The 27,380-nt window shown below is 57.7% G+C and overlaps 2 protein-coding genes across 7 annotated transcripts; one reads left to right on the top strand and one right to left on the bottom strand.

The window, feature by feature from the left end:
* The first annotated feature begins 6,969 nt into the window (after positions 1-6,969).
* CD37 (CD37 molecule) lies at positions 6,970-11,710 on the top strand. 3 transcript variants are annotated; one of them, XR_011646393.1, is made up of 8 exons: positions 6,970-7,602; positions 7,721-7,793; positions 8,510-8,634; positions 8,770-8,844; positions 9,258-9,362; positions 9,756-9,986; positions 10,338-10,727; positions 11,318-11,710. XR_011646393.1 is itself a non-coding variant. In XM_058280573.2 (8 exons), exons 1-8 carry the CDS (start codon positions 7,534-7,536, stop codon positions 11,393-11,395), a joined length of 840 nt encoding a protein of 279 aa, XP_058136556.1. In that variant the 5' UTR covers positions 6,974-7,533; the 3' UTR covers positions 11,396-11,710. The 3 variants fall into 3 exon arrangements, 2 of the variants coding, with proteins under 2 accessions (XP_058136555.1, XP_058136556.1); XM_058280573.2 differs by having other exon boundaries at positions 6,974-7,602; positions 10,338-10,421; XM_058280572.1 differs by having other exon boundaries at positions 10,338-11,710.
* Positions 11,700-26,222, bottom strand: TEAD2 (TEA domain transcription factor 2). 4 transcript variants are annotated; one of them, XM_004472620.5, is made up of 13 exons: positions 26,116-26,222; positions 24,420-24,663; positions 23,961-24,025; positions 23,454-23,516; positions 22,152-22,163; positions 21,805-21,912; positions 21,648-21,706; positions 19,145-19,209; positions 17,958-18,106; positions 15,426-15,599; positions 13,693-13,854; positions 12,914-13,066; positions 11,700-12,471 (listed from the first exon to the last, which is right to left on the bottom strand). In XM_004472620.5, exons 2-13 carry the CDS (start codon positions 24,655-24,657, stop codon positions 12,358-12,360), a joined length of 1,362 nt encoding a protein of 453 aa, XP_004472677.1. In that variant the 5' UTR covers positions 24,658-24,663; positions 26,116-26,222; the 3' UTR covers positions 11,700-12,357. The 4 variants fall into 4 exon arrangements, with proteins under 4 accessions (XP_004472677.1, XP_004472678.1, XP_004472679.1 ...); XM_004472621.4 differs by having other exon boundaries at positions 26,160-26,212; XM_004472622.5 differs by having other exon boundaries at positions 12,372-12,503.
* Between the last annotated feature and the right edge of the window lie 1,158 nt (positions 26,223-27,380).

The following is a 27,380-nucleotide window of genomic DNA, read 5'->3' on the forward strand; positions in this document are numbered from 1 at the left end:
GAAAGACATTCTGGGTTCATGGATTGGAAGAATAAATATCGTGAAGATGTCAATCTTACCCAAACTGATTTATAGAGTCAATGCAATACCAATCAAAATCCCAACAGCTTACTTTATAGAATTAGAAAAGGCAATCACCAAATTCATTTGGAAGGGAAACTGCACTCAAATAGCCAAAAGCATTCTAAAAAAGAAGAGCAAAGTGAGAGGAATTTCACTGCCTGACCTGGAAACATATTACAAAGCTACAGGGAAGCGGACTTGGCCCAGTGGTTAGGGCATCCGTCTACCACATGGGAGGTCCGTGGTTCAAACCCCGGGCCTCCTTGACCCGTGTGGAGCTGGCCCATGCACAGTGCTGATGCACGCAAGGAGTGCCATGCCACGCAGGGGTGTCCCCGCGTAGGGGAGCCCCACGCGCAAGGAGTGCACCCCGTAAGGAGCCATCCAGCGCGAAAGAAAGTGCAGCCTGCCCAGGAATGGCGCCGCCCACACAGAGAGCTGACAAAACAAGATGACGCAACAAAAAGAAACACAGATTCCCATGCCACTGACAACAACAGAAGCGGACAAAAGAAGAAGGCACAGCAAATAGACACAGAGAACAGACAACCGGGGCGGGCACAGGGGAGAGAAATAAATAAATAAATCTTTAAAAACAACAACAACAACAAAGCTACAGTGGTCAAAACAGCATGGTACTGGCATAAAAAATAGACACATCAGTCAGTGGAATGGAATTGAGAATCCAGAAATAAACCCTTACCTATACAGTCAAATGGTTTTTTACAAACCTATCAAGTTAATGTTAATGGGACAAAATAGTCTCTCCCAACAAATGCTGGGAGAACTGGATATTTATAACCAAAAAAATAAAAAGAGGACCCCTATCTCACTTCCTATACAAGAATCAACTCAAAATGGAAAAAAGACCTAAATATAAAAGCCAGGACCATAAAGCTACTAGAAGAAAATGTAGGGAAACCTCTTCAAGACCTTGTAGTAGGTGGTGGTTTCTTGGACCTTACTCCCAACACACACACAACAAAATTAAAAATAGACAAATGGGACCTCCTCAAAATTAAACACTGCTGCACTCCCAGGACTTTGTCAAAAGGGTGAAAAATTAACCAACTTAATGGGAGAAAATATTTGGAAGTCACATATCCCAAAGGATTTAATATCCAAGATATATTAAGAGATGTTACAACTCAACAATAAAAAGACAAATAACCCAATTAAAAAATGGGCAAAAGACTTGAACAGGCATGTGTCCAAAGAAATATAAATGGCAAAAAAAAACACATGAAGAAATGCTCGATTCAGAGGTGCCTGGCGCTGTGGAGTGGTCCAGCTGAGGTGCTCGGGTGGCTGGACATGGTTCGTGGTAGCACCGTCTTCACTGAAAGGTCAAAATGCAGGTCTTTGAGAAAACTCTGACTTGCAAGACCGTCACCCTGGAGGTGGAGCCCAGTGACACCATCCCCACCTGAAGGCCAAGACCCAGGATAAGGCAGCCATCGCCCCGACCTGCAGAGGCTCGTCTTGCTGGCAAGCAGCTGGAAGATGGCCGCACTCTTTCTGACTACAGCATCCAGGAAGAGGCCACCCTGCGCCAAGTCCTGCGCCTCAGGGGGGGCTGTTAAACCTTCAGTCTTGCATTCACAGAGGCCCAATGATGGCCTCACTCTGCACTGTAGCCATTGGCTCTAAATTAAGTTTAGAAATTATCAGTTTCAGCAATAGCTGGACCTTTTCAAAATGTTAATAAAAGCTTTGTTGCACGGCAGCATTAAAAAATAAATAAATGCTCAGCATCACTAATGATTAGGGAAATACAAATCAAAACTACAACGAGGGAAGCGGACTTGGCCCAGTGGTTAGGGCATCCGTCTACCACATGGGAGGTCCACTGTTCAAACCCCGGGCCTCCTTGACCCGTGTGGAGCTGGCCCATGGGCAGCGCTGATGCGCGCAAGGAGTGCCGTGCCACACAGGGGTGTCCCCCGCGTTGGGGAGCCCCACGCGCAAGGAGTGTGCCCCATAGGGAGAGCCGCCCAGAGCGAAAGAAGTGCAGCCTGCCCAGGAATGGCACCACACACACGGAGAATTGACATAGCAAGATGACGCAACAAAAAGAAACACAGATTCCCGTGCCGCTGACAACAACAGAAGTGGACAAAGAAGACGACACAGCATAGACACAGAGAACAGACAACCAGGGCAAGGGGGGAGGGGAGAGAAATAAATAAATAAATAGATAAATAAACTACAATGAGATATCTTTCACTCCTATCAGAATGGCCACTATTAAAAAGACAGAGAACTACAAGTGTTGGACAGGATGTGGAGAGATAGGAACACTTGTTCACTGTTAGTGGGAAGGCAAAACGGTACAGCCTCTGTGGAGGACTGTTTGGCAGTTCCTAAAGTTGAATATAGACTTGCCACGTGACCCTGCAATATCACTACTGGGTACATACCCAGAAGAACTGAGAGCAGGGACACAAACAGACACCTGCACACCAATGTTCATAGCAGCATTATTCACAATTGCCAAAAGTTGGAAACAACCCAAGTGTCCATCAATCGATGAATGGATAAACAAACTGTGGTGTACTCATATGATGAAATATTATGCAGCTGTTATAAGAAATGAAGTCGTAAAGCATATGACAACATGGATGGACTTGGAGGACATTATGTTGAGTGAAGCAAGCCAGACACAAAAGAACAAATACTGTATGATTGGGAAGCGGACTTGGCCCAATGGATAGGGTGTCTGCCTACCACATGGGAGGTCCACGGTTCAAACCCCAGGCCTCCTTGACCCGTGTGGAGCTGGCCCATGCGCAGTGCTGATGCGCGGAAGGAGTGCCCTGCCACGCAGGGATGTCCCCCACATAGGGGAGCCCCACGCACAAGGAGTGTGCCCCGTAAGGAGAGCCACCCAGAGCGAGAGAAAGTGCAGCCTGCCCAAGAATGGTGCTGCACACACGGAGAGCTGACACAACACGATGACACAACAAAAAGAAACACAGATTCCCGGTGCTGCTGTTAAGGATAGAAGCGATCACAGAAGAACACACAGTGAATGGACACAGAGAGCAGACAAGTGTGTGTGTGTGTGTGGGGGGTAATAAATAAAAAATAAATCTAAAAAAAAATACCATATTATTGCATTACTATGAATCAAATATATTGTGTAACATATTGTATGATTCAAAAAAAATTTTTATGTATCCAGTGGGGAAAAAAAGAATAGTATGCTTATAAAAATTTTTGAACAAAGGGAGAAAAGTGGTTTTAGTGGGTAAGTCAGGACAAATGTTTGGAGTAGAGTCAAACAAGACTTGGAAGACAGGGAGCAGAGGCAGCAAGTATGGGCAACTTTTTAATGAATTATTATTTTTTTAAGATTTATTTATCTCCCCTCCCCCCATTGTCTGCTCTCTCTGTGTGTTCTGCTGTGTCCACTTGCGTTGTCGTCAGGTGACACTGGGAAGCTGCGTCTCTTTTTGTTGTGTCATCTTGCTGCATCAGCTCTCCATGTGCATGGTACCACTCCAGGGCAGGCTGCACTTTCGCGCGGGGTGGCTCTCCTTGCAGGGGGGGGGGGTACTCCTTGCCTGTGGAGCACCCGTACACAGGAGCACCCCTGCGTGGCTTGGCACTCCTTGCACGTGGGCCAGCTCACCACCCGGGCCAGGAGGCCCTGGGTATTGAACCCTGGACCTCCTACATGGTAGGCAGAAGCTCTATCAGTTGAGCCACATCTGCTTCCCTGAATTTTATTAAGAGAAAGAAAGGGGGCAAAGCTGTGGAAGGATGTATAGTCAAGGAAAAATTGTTTAAGATGGGAGAAATAACAGCACATTTGCAAATTAAAGGGAATGAGTTGTTAAAGAGAGGAAATTTGATGATTGAGGTGAAAAATCACAGGAGCGATGTCTTGAAGGAGGCAAGAACAGATGAAATGCATCACACAGGTGGAGCGGTTTTCCTCAGAGCTGTGTGCTGTCCAATATGGCAGCCCCTCACATGTGGCTCTTGAGCCCTTGAAATGTAATGAGTCTGCATTGACATGTGCTGTCCGTATAAAATACACGTTAGATTTCAAACTTAGAATAAAAAGAATGAAAATTACCTCAATATTTTTATCTTGATTATATGTTAATATTCTGGATATGTTGGGTTAAATAAAATATAATTTTCATGAGAGGATTGTGGGAAGATGGTGGAGTAGACATCTTCAGGAATTGGTCTCTCCACCAAAACAAATATTGAACTGACAGGAACTATCTGAATTAACTATTTGGAACTCCATGATCAGCCCCCAATAAAAAATAAACGTAGGCACTGGTGTCTAATGAGCTTCCCTTGTGCAACATTTCACATGTTGTCTTAATTCATTGCTCAAGGAATTGAGCACATTTTGTGTGATTCTCCTACGAGAGAACTCTTAGACGGTCATGCCTATTTTCCTCTGGACTTCACCCCATGCACCCTTTCCCTTATTTGATTTTGCTTCGGATCCTTTTGCTGAAACAAATCATAGTCGTGAGTATGACTATATGTTGAGTTCTATGCGTCGTTCTCACCAATCATTGAACCTGGGAACCTCCAACACAAGGATCAAGAGAGTTTCATCCTGTTCTCCAGTGTCCTGCACTAACTCTGTCTTTGGCTGCCAGTTTTCAGTTGTTGGTTTGCAAGTCAAATTCTTGGGTGAGTCATCACTAAGTCCAGCATGCCTTCCTCCCTTCCTTCCTTCAGTATTTTAATGGCGCATCCACTATGTGTCAGCCACTACACTCACCCTGGGGAGAGAGTGCTGAACAAACTAGACATGGTCCCTGCCCTCACGGAGCCTGCGGTCTGGTAGCTGCTCCAGTTACCTTTGTTGCACTACAAACTATCCTAAACTTAGTGGTTTAAAACAACAAATGCTTTTATTAAGCTCGTGGATGCACAGAATCAGGCATTCAAGCAAGGTTTGGCTGGATGACTCTTTTGCTCTTCCTGGTGTCAACTGGGGTCACTCGGTGGTTACCCAGCTGACCAAAGAGCTGGTCTGGAGGGTCCAAGATGACTTCAATGACATCTCTGGCACTGGCGCTGGAACAACTTGAAGACTAGGACTGCCAGCTCGAGGGCCTACAGGTGCCCTCCCTGTGTGGCTTGGCTTCCTCACAACATGGCAGCCACAGGGCAGTTGGACTTCTTATAGGGCAGGTCACAACTCCAAGATCAAGTTGTAAGCTACATTGCCTTCTGTTTCTTAACCCCAGATATCACCTGGTCTCACTGCTGCTGTATTCTGAAGTGATCTGTGGAGGCAGTCACCAGCTCCCACCCAGGACCAGAGAAGAGACACACAGCCACCTCTCAGTGGGCACAAGCACGTGGAATGGAAAACACAATCTGACTCAGCAAATGATATGCATATTCATCAACGATGGTAGCAAGTGGCATGGAGAGATTTGCCCATGAGGGCACAGACCAGGAGAATCTGACCTGGCCTCAGAGAGGTTCCCTGAGGAAGCGATGATGAAGCTGAGATCCAAGGACAAGCATTAACCAGATGAATATGCATATGTATAAATATCCAGGTGGTAGGAACAGCAAGGGCAAATGCCCTGAGGCAGGAAATGTCAGTGTGATTTGAGGACAGAGAGCAAAGGGGCTGAAGAATCAGGTTGAAACTGTCACAGAATATAGATTATGCAGGATCTTAGAGGCCACAAAAGGGAGTCTTTATCCACAAACAAAATCATGGAAAAGTTATGCTTACTCAACATTTTGCCCATATATATGTGTGTGTGTGTATATATATATTAAAAACATGTGTGTATGTATATATGTGTGTGTTTACCTTTGATCATGAGCATATCACAAATCCAGTAAAGATGTAAAGATGATAGAAGACGTGGAGGCAGACGGAAGGATCTGCCATTGCTTTTTTTTAATTTTTTTTAAATTTCTCTCCCCTCCCCCCCAACCCCACCAGTTGTCTGCTCTCTGTTTCCATTTGCTGTGTGTTCTTCTGCAACCGCTTTTATCCTTATCAGCGGCACCGGGAATCTGTGTTTCTTTTTGTTGCGTCATCTTGCTGTGTCAACTCTCCATGTGTGCGATGCCATTCTTGGGCAGGCTGCACTTTCTGTCGCACTGAGCGGCTCTCCTTACGGGACGCACTCCTTGCGCGTGGGGCTCCCCTACGTGGGAGACACCCCTGTGTGGCAGGGCACTCCTTGCGCGCATCAGCACTGCACATGGGCCAGCTCATCACACGGGTCAGGAGGCCCTGGGTTTGAACCCTGGACCTGCCATGTGGTAGGCAGACACTCTTTCTGGTGAGCCAAATATTCCTGCCATTGCTTTTCAGAAAAGGCATCACTGGCGGAAGCATGAACTGGTACAAACCACTTTGGAAAAGTGGGATGCGATGATGGCGAGGGTCCCAGGGGTGTCCAGGGGACATTTGGCTGCCCACGTTTGGCGCTCAAGAGACAGATTCAGTGGATAGTGGGTGAGACCTCATAGAAGAGAGGGGAGCTGGGTCTTGGAGAGAAGCTGTGTCCCAGGGTCTGGGTGGATGACTGGGTGGCAGGACCGCCCCCGCGGTTGCATCTCTGGGAGGAAATGGGGAGCCTGTGGGGCACGGGGAAAGGGTTCGGGAGCAGCTGGGATGCAGGTCGGACCTGATGCCCATCAGGCACCGCAAGCCCAAATCTACCTGCCGAGTCCCCTCGCTCAGTCCCGGCCGCTCAGAGGCCCTCCTGCCCTCGCACCCCAGTGTGGAAGCAGGAAGTACCACTGGCAGCTGAGCTTCTGCTGGGCACCTGGGCACCCTCACCCCCGCACCCCCCACCCCGGGGCCTCCCCCTTCCAGCCTGCAGCACTTTCACTTCCCTCAGATGCTCAGCCCCAGCGGGTGATAGCACCTTGCTCTCTTTGTGGTCAAGAACAGGACGCAGGCTCGGAGAGGATCGGACGGGGGCAGAGCGGAGGGCCAGAGCCAGGGCCGAGATGCAGAGAGAGGGGCACAGTCCCAGAGGAGGAGACCGACCTGGGGAGCAGGGGACAGAAACCCGGGGCTGGGTGAGGGCGGGGAGAACAGGGCTGGAAGCAGAGATGGCAGAGCTCAGCCGGCCGTGAGGTCAGAGTGTCTGTGAGGTCGGCCCCTGCCCAGGCCAGCCCTGCGGGCCCGGCCCCCAGAGGAGGTGGGTGCAGCTGGGCCCCAGCCAGAGCCATGGAGAGCTGGGAGGAACTGCCCCGCGTGTCCTTAGTGACCACAAATTCCAAGGCCCCTCAGGTACTGCTGTGTGTGTCACAGCGGGGCTGGGGACAGCAGCAGAGACAGAAAAAAAGGCTCCTCGTGTGTGGGGGCGGGGCTGGGGCCCCAGCGCTGGGACTTCCTCTTTCTCTGTGTTCTTCCTTTCTCTTGTCTCTGCCGGGCTCCCCGGCTGCCAACACATCTTCGGCCCCGGCCGTTGTCCCCGGTCTCTCGCCGGCCCCTTCCTGGTCAAGATGTCAGTCCAGGAGAGCTGCCTCAGCCTCATCAAGTACTTCCTCTTCGTCTTCAACCTCTTCTTCTTCGTGAGTTGCCTCCCGCCCTGGCCGGGCCCTGCCTCCCCGCGGGCCTCCTACCCCCACCACACTCCCTGTGCCCCCCGCGCCCCCTGCCTGCCCACCCGCCATCTTCTCCCCCCCCCAGGTCCTGGGCAGCCTCATTTTCTGCTTCGGCATCTGGATTCTCATCGACAAGACCAGCTTTGTGTCCTTCGTGGGTGAGGGCAGTCGGCGCGGGCCTTCCCGGGGCAGGCGAGGACCCCCGCAGGGCCCACTGCAGCCCACGGCGGCCCTGCCGCCCCTCCGGGCTGCGGGCTCCTCTAGCCGGGGGCCTGTGGCACCCGCCAGCGCCCACGAGCAGCCATTGCTCAGCGCAGCTCCCAGCGGGTCCCCCACCCACCTTGCACTCCCTGGAGGTTCGCAGGAGGGAAGTCACTTGCCAGGTGTCCCACGGCGAGGAAGTAGGAAAGCAGAAATAACGCTAAGAAGAAGAGTAGGGAAACGACGGCGTGACAGCCAAAGCCCTAATAACTCCCACTTAATAAGCCTTGGCCTTGTGGAAATAGAGGTCGTTATCCGTCTGCCGTGGAGAGGTGGAGTGACTGAACTGTCACAGGAGGAGTGGTGGGGCTGAGGGAGGAGGAGCAGGGAGGGGGCCCGAGGAAATGGGGGTGAGAGAGACCCCGGAGGGAAAGAGACCCGGGGAGAGGGGGACCCAGAGATGGGAGAGCAGAGTCCCGGGGAGGGGGGATGGGCACCCAGAGAAGGGAGGACAGACACCCCAAAGGAGAGGGTCAGGGCAGGGCGGTTGGGGCCCCGGAGGGGCCAGGACCCCAGGCCGCGGCTCCTCAGGCTGCTGCTGCCCACAGTGGCTGCTCACTGCCGGGGTGGCTGGCGTGCTGGGCCCACCTTCGCTGCCTCCCGCCTCCCCCAGGCTTGTCCTCCGGGCCCCTGCAGATCTTGTCCAAGGCCCTGGCCATCTCAGGAATCTTCACCATGAGCCTGGCGCTCCTGGGCTGTGTGGGGGCGCTCAAGGAGCTCCGCTGCCTCCTCGGCCTGGTGAGTGCCCCCTCCCCGCTGCGCCCCACGGGCCTCTCCATCCCTAGGACCATTTCCACCAGCCCCCCCACACACACAGTGTCGCCAAAGAGGGCCCCCGGCTGCCCCTGCACCACGGCTCTCTCTGCCCTGCAGTATTTTGGGATGCTGCTGCTCCTGTTCGCCACGCAGATCACCCTGGGGATCCTCATCTCCACTCAGAAGGCCCTGGTGAGCTCGGTCCCGCCGGCGGTGGGGGCCAGCGGGAGGCGGACGGGGGCGGGAGACAGCGCGGAGGGGAGACGGCAGAGAGCTGGAGGCGGCGGAGAGGAGACGGCAGAGGGACACAGGGCAGAGGCACAGGGCCCCACGGGACGCAGGCAGGGCCTCGCCGGGAGACAGAAAAACACACGCGGAGACCCGAGGGGAGCCAGGCAGGGAGAAAAGAGAAAACACGCGGGCACGAAGCCCCCGGGACGATCATGGCCCCGAGAGACACTGAGGCCGACAGAAAGACGGCCGAGAGGTTTTGGGGAAGAGAGCAGCGCCGCCAGCCCTTCGCCCAGGGCGCCCTCGGGGCCGAGGCCGCGCGGAGGGGCCGGGGAGGCGGGGCGGGGGCGCCCGCCTCACTCGCGGCTCCGCAGCTGGAGCGGAAGGTGCAGGCCGTGGTGCTGGAGACCATCCAGAACTACCGCAGCAACCCGGAGGAGATGGCGGCCGAGGAGAGCTGGGACTACGTGCAGTTCCAGGTGCCGGCCCCTCGCCCGCCGCCCCCCTCCCCCGCCGCAAGTGCGCCCCGCCCCCTGCCCCCAAGAGATTCTGGCTCCCATGAGACCCCGCCCCCAGCACGCCCGCCCACCTGTCCCCCACCCGCACTACCCAGCCATCCAAACTCCGGCCCACAGCGAGGCTCTGCGGGCCCTCCCCCAGCCCCAGGTCCCCCTGTGACTCGTGGGTCTCCCAGCCCCAGACCCCTGGCCGTGGTTCCGTCGCGACCCCGCCCCATTGTCCCCCCGCACCCACCACGGAGCTCCCCCCCCCCCCCCCGCCCCGGTCGGCGACACGACGTCACCGCCAACACCCGGCTCCTGGATCCGCCACCGGGTGCCGCCCGGCCCCCCTGACTCGCGCCCCTCTCCCAGCTGCGCTGCTGCGGCTGGAACTCCCCGCAGGACTGGTTCACTGTCCGCAGCCTGAAAAGCAACGAGTCGGAGGCCCACCACGTGCCCTGCTCCTGCTTCAACCTGTCGTCGACCAACGACTCCGCGATCGTCGATAAGATCTTCCCGCAGCGCAGCCGGCTCCCGCTGGCGCGGCCCAAGCACAACGCCGACCTCTGCGCGGTCCCGGTCAGCCGGCACATCTACGGCGAGGTGCGAAGGGGCCTGGGGCGCGCGCCGCTCCGCGGGGGCGGGGTCTGCAGCGCTGCAGGGCGGGAGGGGGCGGAGCCCGGAGGCGGGGCCTGCAGGAAGGCGGGGCCGTCTCGGGGGCGGGGCCTGAGGAAACGGCCCGTCTGAAAGGCCAGGCTCTGGAGCGCTTACGTCTAGGGAGGGGCTGGAAGGAGGCAAGGCGGAGGCGCCACCTGCCACCAGAGAACCCTGGGAACTAGGGGAGCGGTACGGCGCCTGAGAGGGCTGAGGAGCGGGCTGGGGCGAACGCTGGGCCTGGGCTTGAGGGGGAACCCCGGAAAGAGCCTTTCTTTAAACCGCTCCTACATCTCCCAGGGCTGTGCACGGAGCCTCCGGAAGTGGCTGCACAACAACCTCATCTCCATAGTGGGCATCTGCCTGGGCGTCGGGCTACTCGAGGTGATCTGGCCCCGCCCCCATGCGCGATTGGCCCCAGAATCCCCAGGTGGCCCCGCCCAGAACCGCGAAGGAGGTCCTCCCGCTGTCTGGGAACGGCGCATGCGTGGAGCAGCCTCGGCCCTTCCTGCGGGTCGCGGTAGTCTACCTGGAACGCGGGCGGGGCGGGAGAACCAGCTTCTGTGAGCTCTGATTGGCTGGCTGCCCTCAGGGAGCAGGCGGGCCCCCTCACCCTCGCGAGGCTCCCATTGGCCCGTCTCAGGGTACTCGTCCCCCGCTATTGGCCGCAATATCGCCCTCTCCACGCAGGTGAGTTTGCTGGGGCTAAGCCTGATAATTCCGCGCAGCGTGCTCTCCCCGGAATCCGAGGCGCGCGAGTCGGGCGTCCGCGGCTCGGGCCCCGGGCCCGGCCAGAGCTTTGATGGCGGTGGCGGGCGTGGTGGCGTGCTGAGCAACAGCGGGCGTGGCGGCAGCCTATGGGGTGGCTGGGGCATGGCGGGTGCCTGTCCCACCTGGGGGGACAAGGCCCCCCAGGGCAAGCTGCCCATGGCCCTGGGACCCTGGCAGCTGTGGGATCAAGAGGAGGAGCAGCCAGAGACTGGGAGCACGGAATTGGAGGCCGACGCGGAGGGGGAGGCAGATGAGCCTTCGGAATAAAAGGGCTCTTGGCACCAACTGCGTACCTGCGCTTGCTTGCTCTGGATCTTACTGCATCCCAGACTGCACCCGGACCCGCCACCCACCCCTCTACTCCTACCCCCACATTCCCCCTCTAACTGCCCTCCGACACCTCTCGTCCCCCCTCTGTCTACCTGCTTTCTGGCACGGTGTCCGCCCCACACCCCGGCTCGCGGTGGCGCCCAGCTCGACCTCTCTGACCCCGTCTCCTTTCTCTGTAGCTCGGCTTCATGGCGCTCTCCATATTCCAGTGCCGGAACCTGGACCACGTCTACGACCGGCTGGTTCGATACCGCTAGCCACCCCCCACCCCCGCCCCCTAAGCCCCGCCCAAGCCCTGTCGAGTGCCCCAGGCACTGCCCTGCAGCCTGTAAATATTTCTTGAATTCTCAGTCGGCCTTCAGCCCTCCCTCCCCCTTCCCCCAGGAACCCAGGTGTGTGTCTGCCCCCCCCCCCCCCCCCCCCCCCGGCGCCGCCTCTCCCTAGGGACCTGGGGCTTCCGCCCACCAGCTCCCTGAAGATACTTCATTTCTTTGCCTCGTCTGTTGGCCTACTGCCTCCCCTCAAGACTTCTCTGTCCAAACCCCAAATAAATTTCCTGAGTTTTCTTAAAATAGCTTTATCCTCTATCAAAACACAAACCAACACGTGGGGGAGGGGGGAGCAGACAACACAGCCTGGCCCGTGGCTCGCTTAGGGGAGGGTTAACAGAAAACCTCACCCTGCCCCTTGCCCAAGTGAGAGCAAGTCACGACCCTAACACCCACTTATAAATATCTGTTATATTAAAAAATAATAATAATACTCCCAGGGCCCACTTGGCTCTGCTCTGGCACAGAAAGGGTTAACCTTGGATTTGCAGTATCACGCCTCAGAATGGGAGTGATGGGGAGAGGCAGAGGAAGCAGGGAGGGGGACAAACCAATGTGTCAGGGCCCAGTTAGAGACTGCTGTACCTGGGTGGGGTGTCTCACTCCTGTCCCCAATCCCTGATGCCCTGGAGTGACCGTCCTTTCAGATGCAGACATACACATCTCGACCCCCAGGGACATCCCACTACTGGGGTCTCTCCTTTCCCCTCAGCCCCAGCCTGTTGAGCTCACCTCCCAGGTTTGGGGTCCCCTCTAACTCAGAGGGTGTCCCCAATCACTTGGACCCGAGGCCAGCCCCCTCCCCAAATGAGGAGCATGGGGAGAGCTGGAGAGCCCTTCTGGGATGGGGGGGGGATGTTCCGGGGGCCAGCCAGTTTTGGGGTCCCTCTTCAGTCCCTAACCAGGCGGTAAATGTGGTGCTGGGCCCCACGCTCACTGGTGGAGACCTCGAACACGTAGGCGGTGCACAGCAGCAGCTCCTGCGTGTCTCTGTTCGTCACCACCTGCCGAGGAGACCAGGAGAAGGGGCTAATACCTGGAAGGGCAGGAGGGCAGAGACAGTGTGCCTTCCCGAGGCATCCGGGAGGCCCAGGAGGTGCCATCGCCTCCCAGGAAAGGGGTTCCCACCACCGGCTCATGCCCCCCAGGTAAAGTGGATGCCCACCACGCAAGGCTCCCTGAGGGGGTCCCCACCATGTCACAGGTAGAGGGAGTACCAGTCACTTTGGGTTCCCCAGGAAAGGGTTCCCCACCTCAGCCCCTTCTCCAAAGGACATCGTGCTCCCTGACCTGAGGGGGTACCCACCCGGTTAGCCTCCCTCTGAGGGGCTCCCTAAGCCGAGGCTATGCCATGGGACCTCCTCCGGGTCAGATCCCCACTTAAAGGGGTCCCCAGCACGTCCGTGCCCCAGGTGAAGGGGCCGCCCCCCAGCCCCCGCGCATCACCTGGAGGATGGTGAAGTTCTCCAGGACGCTGTTCATCATGTACCGCTCGGGCAGCTGCCGCAGCTTGTGCAGGAAGTTCACCAGGTACTCGCACATGGGCGAGCGCAGCAGGCGGTACACGAACCTCCCGTCCTCCAGCTGGGCACGCTCCGTCTGAACCGGGAGGGGGGTGCAGGGAGTGGTTGGCACGGGTCACCGTGGGAATCGAGCCTCCTTCCCCGCTGCCATCCTCTCTCCATCGCCCCCACCCACAGTGACCAGTTAGTATCAACTTCCGGTCTCCGAGCCTGCAAATCAGGAACCCAGCCAGCACCTCAGAGCCTCGCTCTGAATCCTCAGTGATCTTTAAAGCTGACCTCTCAACTCTGACCTCTAAAGCCAGGACCTCCAATCCCTCAGACCCTCCCAAAGCCTCTGAACCTCAGAGACCCCTCCACGAGATGGCCAAACTCTCTGTGCCCTCTGAACTCCAAACCCCAGTCCTCAGCAAGCCCTAAGCGTGACCTCTAAGCCTCCAAGCCCCACCATAGCCAGAATCCTGCTGACCCTAAATCTCTGTACCACACCTTGGACCCTCAAAGTGACCCTAATGTGTAACTTTTGAACCTCAAATTAGCTTCAGACCCAGGCACTAACCCTCCAAAGAGGCTGGGATTCCCCACCATGAGTACCCCCAAATGTCACACCCTGCATGGCTCCTCATTTAGTCTGCACCCCCAAAGTGACAGGTGGCTGGGCGGGCACTCACCTGCCCTGCAGCTTCACCCCACCAGCCTCACCTCCACCTTCTCCACCACCTGCTTGCCAAAGGAGCAGATCTTGGAGGAACAGGTGAGGGTCATGTGCTCCGGGCTCTCGTACTGGCTGCTCACTCCATAGAAGCCACCACTGCTGCCACCGGCCCCTGCCTCCTCGCCGCCCGGGCCCCAGTTCAGGTCCGCCTGGAGGATGGGGAGACAGGTGAATCAGGAAATGTCCCTTTTAAACAGCGGGGGCTCTCCTCAGGTGGCAACTCTGCCCTGTGTTCCGCCCAGGGCCCCTGCAGCCACCCGCCTCTCTTCAGCAGTGTTCGAAGTTCCCACCTCTCCGTGGCCTGGGTGCTGGAGAAAACCCACCCTCCCCTCAGTGCTGGAGAAGTCTGGATCTCCCAGATAGTCCTGACCCTCTCTCCCCCATCATCCCCCACCACCTGAGCCCTGGAATTCACCTTCTTCCACCTGGAGCCTCCAACTCGAGAGTTCAGCCCCTTCCGAGGACCTGGTTCCTGAGGGGGGCAGGCCTCCCGAGCAACCACAGAAGCCCGAGCCCTTCGCAGCCCTCGCTGCTAAGGGAACCGGGACTCGCAGGGCCTGGGGCAGCCTGACTCCTTTCCAGGACACTCTTCTTGGCCCTTTCAGCCTTTTCTCAGAGGTCTAACCCAGCCGTGAACCTGGTGACGGCTAAGTGGGCACACAGTCCGTTAGGCCTAGTGGGGCCTAATGAAGCCTACGATTTCACCGCACCCTGGCCTGAACCCCTTGGGAGCCACGCCGCTTCCTCTTCCTAACTTCAGCTGCTAACCAAGTGCTTACCAAGTCACTCTTCTGGGTGGAGGCCTGACTTTAAGTCACCCCCGCTCCCCTCAACCTCTCCAGAAGCTAGGCTTCCCAAGGGGGCTGGATTTCCACACCTAGGACCAGTCTTAAGTCCTAACAAAGCCGAAGACCTCAGCAACACATCCCTAGAGCTGTCTGGGGCTTGCATTTCCCACCGCAGAACTCCTTATAAGCTAAGACCCAGCAAGGTCAAGAAAGTTCCACCTTCCACCAGGCTTCCTTCTCAAAGACGAGATCCTTCCATGGCCTTGGTTGCACCAGACGTAACATGCCCTAAACATTCACTCAACATTTATCGAGCCCCTAGAAGTGTCAATCATTGCCCTAGACATCAAAGCAAATAGGCTTCAGACAGACCCAAGCTGGTCCGAACCTCTTATACATAGCGTCCAGTACAGGGCCTGTCTGTAGTAGATGCTCAATAAATGAATAGTTAATAGCTACATGACTTCACCAAGCCACCCCCCACCTCCTTCACTCGCTTCAAGGCCAGGTGCTCCCTTGCAGTAGGATCTGGTAGGACCCAGCAAAGCCTCAGTCCCCTCCCCGTGACCCTGTTTGCTAGGGGGAGGCTGGCCATTCCTTAGCCACAAGGTCTGGTATGATCAGGTCAAGCCTGAAATGTCACCAGCCCATCCCCAGGACCATATCAGCTGCCAGCAACTGTTTGGTAAGATTTAGTGGGATGCGGGGAGGCTGGAGTCCTATCCTTACGCCCAAGCTGGTCCCTCCCATTCCCCCTGTGGGCAAGACTCGTCAAGGTTCCTTGTTGCAAGGAGGCTGCCACCAGCAGGTGAGACCCACTAGGTCCCGGTGGTTCTGACACACCTCTCTTGGATTCAGCGGCCTTAGCCCGGGACACCACGTGATCTATGATCTATGATCTATGATCTTTAGTTTTGGGGGATGGAACTCACCCAGAACTTGACCAGGAAAAAGGCGTGGGGGGGCCCACGATCGTACAGCTCCCGAAGACCGCCCTTCTTCTCGGGGAATTTGTCGTAGATCTGCCGGACGTCCACGCTCTCGAGCGGGGGAGCTCCAGGGCTGGGGCAGTGCTGGCTGATGTGGACAAACAGGTGCCTCTGGTACTGAACAGGATTGCGGGGGGTGAGGAGCGGGAGGTGAGCCAGGGCCCAGCCCTCGCTGCCCGAGCCCAGTCTCCTCCCCCGGCTCCGTCCCCATAGCTCCCCGCCACCGGATCGGCACCTCAACCCCATGGCAGTGTCTTCACTCCTGTCTACCCTTCACTCCTACAGCCCTTCTGTCCCCAAGTCCTGGCCCTCTTGCCCCAGCTCTGTCCCATCCTGTTCTTTTCTCTCTCCATAAGCCTAGCTCATGCCTCATCCTCTCAGCCTGGCCCCTCGCCCCAGGCTCCTCCCTGGCCTCCCAGCTCCAATCTTCCCTCTCGGTTCATCCCACACACAGCTCTGGGAGCTCACCCTGGCCCTCAGCCCCCTCCTCCGTGGCTCCCCAGCATCCCCAGTGTAAAACCCATGCCCCTCAGCCTGGACCTGTACAGAATGGGTGCTCATAAATGCTCACTGCAAGGAAGGAAGGAAGGGAGGGAGGGAGGGAGGAAGGAAGGAATACAGCCCTTATTCAAGACTCCTTCTCTGTCCCCATCTTGTCCATAACCTCAAAGTCCTCCCCATCTTCTCCTCCAACACAAATCTTCCCTCTATCTTCCCAGGCCCAAGTTCATCCAAATCTGACTCTTCCTGCAAGTCTTCCTTGATCAGTCATATGGGATCTCTTCACCCCACCCTTTACATAATTCCATCACCCTCAGGAGGAAGTCTGGGTTTCTCAGGTTGGGATGCCAGCACCTGCCCACCTCTCTCCATCCTCCCCAGCCCCCACCATATTCCAGTATTTGTGTCCCTGAAAACTCCATGCTGTTTCCATCACTATACTTGGAACATCCAGTTCTGCACATGACAACCTCCTATACAACCCTCAAAGCCCAACTTAAATGTTGTCATTTCACAGAAGATTTCAGTGACTCCCCAGGCAGAATTACACCTCTGTGCACCCACAAAAGCTTGAGCTTCTCCTTCCCCAGCACATGCTCATTATTCAACAGGCATCTATCGAGAGATCTACTGTGTGCAGGCACCGTTCTGGGTGCCAGGCTATAAGATGAAGTCTCCAAGCTCATGGAGCTCACGGTCTACTGGTGGAGGCAGAAAATAAACAAGTTGATCCATAGATAATATGTTAAGACATGATATGTGCTATGTAAATGAGTGAATGGGTGAATGAATAAAAAACAGTAAGGGTGTCAACAGCAATAAGCCGCTGTTATTTCCCCCATCAGGTGGTTTAGGAAAGCCTATCTGAAAAGATAGTATTCAAACAAAAGACCTGAATGAATGGAAGGCCTCACAGGGATCTCTGGGAAAAGCACACTCCAGGCATCAGGGCTAGCAGGTGCAAAGGCCCTGAGGCAGGAGCGGGCTTGGCATGTTTAAGACACAAAGAGGAAGCCAGAGTGGCTGGAGCAGAGGAAGTGAGGGGGAGGGCAGGGAGGGAAATGACGGCCATGCGCCAGCTTTGTGGGCCACTGGAAGGACCATAGCTTTTCTCCATGTAAGATGGAAAGGTAGTGATCTGGTCTGACTTAGGTTTCAAGAGAATCACCCTATGTGGCCACTGGTGTTTCTGAGTATGGCAGAGACTGCTATGCATTCACAGCCCCAGTTCCTATTCTCACTGCTGGACTACATTTCCCAGGCTCCTGTGCGGGGAGGTGTGTCCACATGGCTGAGTTGGCCAATGAGATGTGAGCAGATCTGACAGCACCACTGGCAAGCCAGACCCACAACACCTCCTGTTGGATTCTAGACTCTCCCGCCCCCCATCTGCCCACCAGATGCAGAGAATCCAGCAGCAGATCCTGGAGTCCTAGAGAATGGCAAAGCTATGAAATGGAAGGGGCCGGGCTCCGGCCGAACACCCAGACTCGGTTGCCTGAGTGAGAGAGAAAATTTCCTTGGTGTCCTCCTCTGGAAGTCGGAGGTTGTTTTTTCTAGCAGTTAGCTAGAAAAACCGTGGAGCGTCTGTCTCCGCCCTAGCCCAGAAGATCAAGTACAGAAACACAGCTGCGGTGTCCAGTTCCCAGTATCCACCACTAAGTCTGGCATCCGGTAGACACTGGAAGATGTCTGATGAATGAATGAACGATGTCCTGGGGAATTTCTCCAACCTGCACGACCCGTGACCCCATGACCTCCCATTTCCTTTATGCTGGTTGTTCTCAGAGTTTGGTCCCCACGCCAGCAACGGCAGCATCGCCTGGGAACTTGTTAGGATGCCAGAATTTCTGATTCAGTAGGTCTGATGTGGGGCCCAGAAATCAGTATTTTAACAAGCCCTCCAGGGGCCTCCCCTCCCTGTCACCATCTCCATCCCCAAGCCCTCAGGGACCATCCCAAGATTTGACTCACAGAGTCAACTGCATCCGGCGGTTCTACAAAGGCCGAGAACTCCACCAGCTGCAACCGGGCAGTGCCCAGGGCCCGAGCCTGCCAGGCAGGAGGTGACGGGGCAGGTGGAGGCAGGGCTGGGGAAGAGAGGGCTTGCGGGGGCTCATACCCTACAGAGAGAAAAGAAAAGGGGGGAAAAAGGCGAACATTTATTAAATATTAATATATCAGGCACTCTTTGCTCTTGCCTGCCTCCGCTTAGAAGCTGAAAAAGCTAAATACTCACTTTCCCAGCCTCCCTTGCAGCTAGAGGTGGCCATGTGACAGAGTTCTGGCCAATGAGGCGTTAGGGGAACTGCTGGGGGGCTTCTGGGAAGGAGTTTCTTCCTGGATGAAAAAGACAGAACTTTGGGAGGAGAAAGCTTTTCGCCCTGGCCAAGTCCTGCTTGGGACATGATGCCTGGAGTCTCAACGGCCACCTTGTGACAATAAGACAGAGGCCAAGAGAACGACAGAGATGCCAGTTCTGATATTGCTGAGCTGTTGAATCACCATAGAGGGGCAGGCCACCTCCAGACTTTTCATTATATGGACTGATGAAAGCCTCGACTGCTTAAGGCCCTAGTGATTTGGGTATCCTGTTATTTGCAGGGGGCATAGAAAAAAAAGCATTCCTGATGGATGTTTCTGTGGACCGAGGGAGCAAGGGACTCCCTCTGTCACTGGTGTGAACTTTCATTGGCCTGGCCTATCAGGAGCCATCTCTGCTGCCAGCTGGGCAGTCTTCCTGGGAACAGAGTGCCCACAGAAGGAAACACAGCCCAGCAAATCCTGCTGCTCCCGTTTGAAGCCCCTAGGCTCAGCCACGCCTGAAGCTGTCACCCCTGGAACATCCGTTTACCTGAACCAATAAATTCCTTTTCCTGCTTCAGCTAGCTTGATTTGGGTTTCTGTCACTTGCAGCTGAATGAATCCTGGCTAACACACCGGTCCAAGGGCCTACAAATCAGCAAGTGACAGAACACAAACCCTATGTGTCCAGCTACGGAGGCCATGCTCTTATCCATCCCAAATTCTTCCACTCATCTTTCCACGGCCCCCCCACCCCCTGCCTCTGAGCTGGAGAATGCATCCCCTGGTTGGAGGAAAGGCAGTTGGGATCAAAGAGAGAGAGGGGAGACAAGGGAGGGCAGAGGGCAGGCTCTTACCTGGGAGGTCAGCAGATGGGGGCGTCAGTGACAAGGAGAACGGGGTCTGTGAGAATGGCTTCACGCTGAGGAAGACAGGAAGCCAGGGGTCAGCCTTGTGGAAAGACCCTGGCGGTACTAGCTAACGTTCACCAAGGACCCATGACCTGCCGAACGCTGTGCTAGCGTGTTACATCCCGGGTCTCATCGGAAGCGCATGAGGTAGGTACAAGTACTTCTCCTTTGGCAGGTGAGGAAACCAAGGCACACGGGGTTCAAATGACCTGCCCGAAGCCACACAGCTGAGCATGGCGAACCCTGCCCTCGAACTCGGGCCAGCCCCAATCACCAAGGCCCCGCCCTTCACCATATTTTGGTAGTGCTCCCAAACGGCAGCACGAAAAGAGAAACGGGGTCTTAGGAGGTGGGGAGAGGACACAGAGGATGGCGAATGTGGGGGAAAAGGAGGGAGGGTGGGAAGAAAATGCCCGGTGGGCAGGAGGCTGGGGCACGAGGCCCAAGGTCACGGTGGAGAGGGGCACAGCAGAATCTACAGCGGCACCGGCCAGGAGAACTTCCTGTGACGGTGGAAGCATCCTAGATCGGCACCGTCCGGTCCGGTAGCCACATGTGGCTACCGAGTGCCTGTATGGCTGGTGTGCCCGAGGAACTAAGTGTGTATTTCATTCTCATTCATTTAAGTTTAAATGGCCACAGGTGGCTAGTGACCGTCGTACTGGACAGCACAGCCCGGGAGAGGGAGGTGAGGAGACTGCGAGGTCAGGGAGGAAGGACGTGGGGTCAGATGTCAGGGATGAGGTCGAGAGTAAGACCCTAGGACCCCCGGTGGTCTTCGCCATCCCAGTTCTGCAACCTGAACTCGAGCACCATGCCCGCAGGCAGCCGGCGGGAGGCCCTTCCTGCCTCCTGTCTAACAGAGCGCATGCGCTGCTTTCGTTCCCATTCTTAGTTAATTCTCTTTTATGTGCTTACAAGCTCGTTGTCTATCTCCTCCGTGACAGCAGACATCCTTGTCTCTCTTGTTGGCTCTGAAGTCCCATCAGAGCAAACGCCAGGCACTTTAATGAGGCCCCAAGAAATAGTTGCTGACTGGCCAATTGCTTAATACTGGCCTTCCATCCATTCCTGGAACTCACCAAACATTCCTACCTCAGGGCCTTCGCACACGCCATTTTCACTGCCCGAAATATTCCCGCCACCTAAGTCCTACTCAGCCTTCAATGTTATCCCTTCAGAGAAACGCCCAGAACTCTCTCCCCTGCCTCAGAACCTGTCATGGTTCTTTGCAGCACTTCGCATCCTCTTCAATTTTGTATTGACATGTGCGCTCAACGACATAATAGTAATAATTAACATGTCTCTCCCATTTGACTCCAAGCCCCGTGAAAGCCAGGACCCCGGAGCCCAGGGCTGTGCCTGCTGAACGGCCCCTCCTTCCAGCTCAGCCCTGCCCCTGCCTACCTGAGGTTCCTTCAGCCCCCAGGGACTTCTTGGCCACTTTCCTGGGCCCCATCCGGCAGCCTGGACCTCACAGCCCATCACACCACCCTTTCTCCAGCAATAGCCCCAACTCTCCTGCCTTGCAGCCCTTGGGCCCTATTGCCCGACCTCTGCCCAGCCGCGGGTCCTCCAGCTCCCCTCTGGTACTTCCCATGAGCCTCTGGGCCCGCTTCTGTCCATCTAGGCTAGAAACACATCCCATTGCCCTCAGGGCTCTCAGAGCTGGAAAGGACCCTCCTATGTGCCTGTGGGACCCCTGTTCTTCTTCTGAACCCAGAGGTTTGTCGTTGACCCTGAGAGAAGGTAAAGACCCCCTCCTCCTCCTCTACTCTGGCCCAAGAACCACCTCCTTGGACCATGAGCCTTCAGCTGTTCCCAACACTGGACCTACATCTGCCCTTCCCAGGAGCTCCCAGGTCTAGACAGTCCCCTGGGAGTCCGTCGTCACTCATTGCATCATACACTGAGATCTTCCCTGGCCCACTTCTCCTCCAGGTCCCATACCTGCTGTCTGTGCCCCCCGCCCCCTCTGCCAGCCCATCAGCCCCGGCCTGGGCCGACGTGTTCTGACTCTGTGCCCGTCCCCCCTCTCTGCCGGCTCAGGCTTGGTCCTGTCCTCCAACCAGCACCTCCCCATCCTGTGCATGCCCCCACAGGGACCCAGAGCGACCTTTTGAACAATAAACACGGTCAGGAGTCCCCCTTGGGGGGGACCCACCATGCGTCCCAAGCATTTTACAAACGTGGAACTCATTTCTTCCAACAGCAACAACACTGGGAGGGAGGTGCTGTCAGGATTCCCACTTTAGACAGGAGGAAACTGAGGCTCTGAACGTTGACCCTGCCTGCCCAGTGCCCCACAACTAGGAAGTGGCAGAACTGGGATTCAAATCCAGACTCTACATTCAAACGGGAGCTGGGGGCTGGAAGCTGAGGGGAGGAAGGTCTTGAGGTGGGAGGGGAGAGCGGTAGCAGGCGCTGAGCCAGGGCAGAAAGTACTCACTCTGGAACATTCCACGGGGACCCAGAGCCCCCCGACCAAAACTGGAAAAGTTCAGAGGCCTGAAAAGAAGACAGAGAAGGGGGTCCGTCAGTCCCCCCATTGGCAGCCGCAGCCCACCCCCACCACCCCGAGCCCTGCCACCCCCACCCAGAGCTACCTGGGGGCCTGCGGGACCCAGCTTGGCCTGCAGGGCAGGTGCTGAGATGAGCTGGGCCGAGGACATGGTGGCCATTGTCTGGAAAGCCTTGTCCTTTGAAACCTGGTCCTGGGGGGACGTTGGGGCTCCAGGTTAATGGGGAGTCACAGTAGACTCGGCAAGGGCGGGTGGGACAATGATGGGGCGGGGCAAGCAAGAGGAAAGGCAGGGCAAGAGGCCCAAGGCAAAGGGTCAGGGGAGAGGCCAAACCCCAACCGCTGGCCCCCTGCCCCTCCTGGCAGGGGGCAGTTGTCTGGGGTAAAAGTACAACAACCAGAGTGGGTGGGAGGATAAGCAAACGGACTTACCACATTCAGGGCCTGCCCGGGGGGGCGGGTGAGGTTGCCAAAGAAGGAAAGAAAACATGACTTAGGAAGCGAGGCCCAGACTCTCCCCGCTCCCCGGCCTACCAGCCCCCCAGCTCCCCCAGGCCCCCACCTGATCAAGCAGTGGAAGGGCAGGAGGTGGGGGTGGGTAGTATGGAACAGGAAGTAAAGGGTGAGGCCTAGAGGAAAAAAGGATTTCCTTGTCCACAAAAATGACAGCAATGAGGGTTTCTAGGTCAAGAAAGGGCAGGAAATGAAGGTTTCCGGAGGCCCGGGAGACAGGAAATGAGGATATCAGGCCCCGAGGGAACAGGCAGGGAACGTTTCCTAGTCCAGGCCAGACAGCGCGGGGACACTCAAAGTCCAGAAAAGAGAAGAAAGCAACGATGTCCTGAGACCAGGAAATGACTGTCCCCAGGTTAAAGGGGGCAAAGAAGACTTCACATGCAGAGGCGGCCCAGGCAAGAGGGCGCAGGGAGCCAGGAGAAGGCCAAGGGCAGAGATGTGGAAATCACCCGCAGGAAACAAGCTATCTGGGCAGAGAGCGTGGGGAACCGGAGCGCGAGAGGGGCTCCTCAGTGCCAAGTGTGGAAGAAAGGAGGAGGCTGGAGAGCCAGAGCGGGGAGGCGGGGGCAGCAGCCAGGGCAGAGGCCTGAGCCCCAGCTCCTGACGCCATGGCTCGCCCCTGCCCAGGGTTCGAAGCCCACCTCTGGGAATCTACAACCCCCCTCACTAAACCACTGGCACCCCGCGCTCCATGTCTGCCCCCCACCCCAGGTCTCTCCGCCTCCCTCTGGGTCTCCATCCCCCTCTCTAGGTCTCTGCCCCCCCCCCCCCGTCTCTGTGCCCTCCCCCTGAGTCTCTGTCCCTCTCCCTCTGGTTCTCTGACCCCCTCTCTCTAGGTCTCTGTCCCCCTCTCTCTGGGTCTCCGTCCCCCTCCCCCTGAGTCTCCATCCCCCTCTGGGTTTCTGTCCCTCTCTCTCTAGGTCTCTGGGTCTGTCCCCATCTCGGGGTCTCCGTCCCCCTCCCTCTGGGTCCCTGTCCCCCTCTCTCGAGGTCTCTGGGTCTCTGTCCCCGTCTCTGGGATTCCATCTCTCTCTCTCTCTCTGGGTCTCTTTCCCCCTCTCTGGGTCTCCGTCCCCCTCCCTCTGGGTCCCTGTCCCCCTCTCTCTAGGTCTCTGGGTCTCTGTCCCCGTCTCTGGGATTCCATCTCTCTCTCTCTGGGTCTCTTTCCCCCTCTCCGGGTCTGTGCCCCGCACTCCAGATCTTGACCCGGATCCCTACCTTGAGCTTGGACTGGATTTCCCTCGATTTCCTTCGGGCCAAAACCTGGATGTGACTAGAGACCTGGTGGGGGTCAGGGAGAAGCAGATTCAGGCCTCGCCGCTCAGCCCTTGGCTTGCCCACCCCGCCCCTCCCTCCAGGTGCCCCCCAGAGCTGCTGGAACTCAAAAGGTGGCAAACACCCAGAAGGCGCTGGCTAGACCCGAGCATGCTGGCAGGTGTGCCCAGAAAGACTCCTCCTGCCAGGACCTCGCCGGCGCCACCGAGGGTCCCTGGCCCGGCCGCCGCCCCTCCCTCCCTGTCCCCTCCTAGGCTCCCACTGTCTGTGGTTCTAACAAAACTGCTAGAAAAGCTACACAAAAACAGACACAGCACAGTAACAGCCACGGCAAGAACCCAGACAAAACCACGAGCCCAGATCCTCCTCGAAGCCAAACCCACCCATTCTAGGATGGCCCCAAGAAGACAACCCCTTCCCAGACAGAAACCCACAAGTCAGACCCGACACCTGTTTGCGAGTTCGGGTCTTTCCCGTCCTCAGCTTGATATAGCGCGCAATCAGTTCATTCCGGCCTGAAGCGTGAATGATGGAAGAGAGTTAGACCTTCAGCAGAACTTCCCAACAGGGGAAAGAGGGAGCAGCAACTGTCGCCAGAGGGTCCACAGCAAGTTCAGCTGCAGGTCTCCTCAGCCTTATGGAAGAGGGGTAAGAGCAGGGGCCTTGGAGCTAGCCGGCCTGGGTTCAAACCCCAGCTCTGCCACTCACTAAGTGTGAGACCTGAGGCAACTCATTTCACCTTTCCGTGCTTCCCGTTTCCTCATCTGTGAAAATGGTGAGGCCAGACCTACCACGGTCACTGTGATTACACATCGGGTTTTTATATGAGCAGTGCTTACGGTTCCGAAGCTGCTTATTATTATTATTACTACTAATGGGGGGGCCAGGGTGAAAGGGGGCGTGGCTCACCGTACATCTTGCCTTCATCGGACAGGATGATCTTGCGCCGGCCGCAGGGCGGGTAGATGGCCAGAGCCTCCTGGAAGCTCTGCTCGATGTCTGGGCTCCAGACGCCCTCCGCGTCCGGGCCCCCGTCCCCCCCAGCCCCCTCGCTGCCGCCGGTGCCCTCCTCGCTGCCCTCCTCACTGCCCGTCCAGCCGCCGCCGCCGCCGTCATCGAGGGGGGCCCCAGCCCGCGGTTCCCCCATCTGGGCCTGGAGGAACACAGCGCTCAGCCAGGCGCCCCCACCCCCCGGGGGGGACCTCAGAGCTGGGAGGGCCCGGGGTCGCGACTCGGGGGGCTGGGGCAGGGGGGGCCGGGTCTCGGGCTCCTGGGGCCTAGAGGGAAGGGAATTGGATTTCTGGGGAAGCTGAGAGTGAGAATGTTCCCTGAGTTTCCAGGGGAACCTGGATTGTGATAAAGTATTGCATACCCCGGAGTGACGCCCACGGCGCATGAGGGCTTAACCTCGCAGTAAGGATTACTGGGTTTAAAGACAGGAGCCTGGGGAGGGTGGCGTGGGTGGTACCTCCGCGGGCCCACCCAAAGAACAGGTGCTAGGATTTGGGCAGCTGCTGCCAGAAGGGGCTGGGGTGGGCTGAGCAAGACTGAGCAAGGCAGAGGGGAGACCCAGAGAGAGGGAGACAGAGACGGGGAGGCGGGGGCAGAGACCCAGAGAAAGGGGGGGTCAGGGACCCACAGCAGGGGGAAGGGACCCAGAGAGAGGGGGACAGAGTTCAAGAGGGTGGCACAGAGACTCAAGGCAGAAAATCAGGCCAAGACCAGGAAAAACCCAGGGCACCACCGGCCGGGGGGCAGGGGCGCCCTGCCATCGGGAGAACAAAGGGCCCAGGCGTCCCCTCCCCCAGCTTCCCACAACCCCCACCAGGGGAGGGGCTGGCCGGAGCCGGCGTCTCCCCCTCCGGACCCCAGCCCCGCCCCGTCCCTCCCCTCCCCCTGCGCCGTGGGCTCAGCTCCAACTCTAGGTCCCAGTGATTTTCCGGAGGCCGGGAACAGGGAAAAACTTTTTCCAATACAGTCCGATCCCGCCGCCCTGGCGGCTCCCGCTCTTCCACGGCTTTCCCGAGACCCCGGCGTCCAGGCCCCCAGCCCCCTCCTCCCTCAGACCCAGCAGCTTGGGCCGGGGCAGACAAAGACCCCAGGCCAACCTCAGTGGCGCCGCGACTTCAGGACCCCGGGAGGCCGGATCCCAGCCCAGCCCTCCCCCATGTGGCCAGACAAAGGGATGGCGGCGCCGGGTAATTAAGGTCCCGCCCCGGACCCCAAACCTCCACAGAGACGAGGTGGAGACCCACCGCGCACCGTGGTCCCTTCTGCCACCCGGAGGCCCTCCTCGGTCACAGCGGTTGGATCGGAAACACACATGGGGGGTCCTTCTCACCCCAGACTTGACGCAGCCCCGGACGCCCGCATGCTCCCGCACCCCCGCGGGAGTCGCCTCTCCCCAGCCCACGCGCGCCCCTCCCCACCCCGGCCCCATCCTCAGACACCGTAACTCGGGGCCAAAGTTCAAGCCGCACCTCGACTCGGACGCGAGGACAAACTCGCGCCCCCAGGCAGAAAGGGGGCGGCAAGCCCTGCGGGGACGGGTCCCCCCCCCATACACCCCTCAACTCCTAGATCCTCGCTTCCCACCCCGACTCACACGCCCCAAAGCAGGACTCCCGACTCGCGCCGGCGCCTTCCTACCTCCCGGCCTGGGGCTGGGGAGCCGCGGGCGGGGCGCTGCGAGCGAGAAAGTTGCCCGGAGCTTTGTTTGGGAAAAGTGGGAGGGACCGCAGGGGGGGCGGGCCCCGCGCCGGACTGCGGGAAGCTGGGCCCGGCGGTCACGGTTTTGGGGAGGGTTTGGCTTTGGGAGAGGAGAGCTGAAGTCTTCCAGGGTGCTGATAGGACGCAGGAGCTCTAGGAGAGGAGGGCCGGGCGCCCGGACTCCTGGGTCTGAGGGAGGAGGGCCGGGCGCCCGGACTCCTGGGTCCTGGGGACCCCGACTCCTGGCTGTCCTCTACTGTGAGGGGTGTTAGTAGCGATTGTGGAAGTGGGACGAACTCGAAAGAATCCCGTGCAACCCCCAAGTATATTTTGGAGGGTTGGAGTCTAGGGAGGGATCTTGACCGATTTCTATGACAACACGGTTTCCTTGGGACCTCACCAGCCTCAAGGGTGTGCCCAAGACGACAGGGAGTTTATTCGAGGCCCGCGGAGGTGCGGACTCCCGCATTCCGCACCCACACGTACTAGTGGACCAGCGGCGACAGCCGTCCCGGCACAGGGAGTCCGGTGCCTGAAAGAGGAGAGGCTGGGCCGGACAGCTAGGTGCCGTAAGCACCAGCGACGGCATGAGAGGGGCTGGGGCCAGGCCTCTGGGGAGCGAGGGAGGCGGCTGCCCGGATTCCAGGGTTCTTTGATGATGGAACATGGGGCTGGGATGTAAGTGTCCGGAGAGGGCAGGATTTTTTTAGAGAACGGGAGAGCAGCTCCTGGCTCGGCGTCCCTCCATTGCCCTCTTTTAGGTATATTAATCGTTCAAAACCTGGAAAAGGCGGGAAGGGCCGAGGGGAGACGCTCCGAGATACAGAACCAGGGAGCGAGCGAGCCTGCAGGACCACTTGGTTTCCCGCGACTCGCAGAAGGCCGGGCCGCAGGGACAGGGCCCAAGTCGGGGCGTGGCTCCAAGCGGGGGCGTGGTCACGTGCGATTGGGGCGGGGCTTCGGCGCGAGGGCCAGGACCAGAGAATGGCAAACTGGTCTCCTCGACCCGGGACAGAGGGTCGAGGGCAGGGGCGTGGCCAGGGACTAAAACGCCGTTCCGGCAAGGGGCGTGGCCACTGCCTCTGGGAGCGCGATCATAGGTTGGAAGACACGCGCGTGGGCGTGGTCTGGGTGGGCGTGGCCGTGCGGTCGGGGCGTGGC

The sequence above is a fragment of the Dasypus novemcinctus genome, chromosome 18 (assembly GCF_030445035.2).
Source record: "Dasypus novemcinctus isolate mDasNov1 chromosome 18, mDasNov1.1.hap2, whole genome shotgun sequence".
Lineage (NCBI taxonomy): Eukaryota > Metazoa > Chordata > Mammalia > Cingulata > Dasypodidae > Dasypus > Dasypus novemcinctus.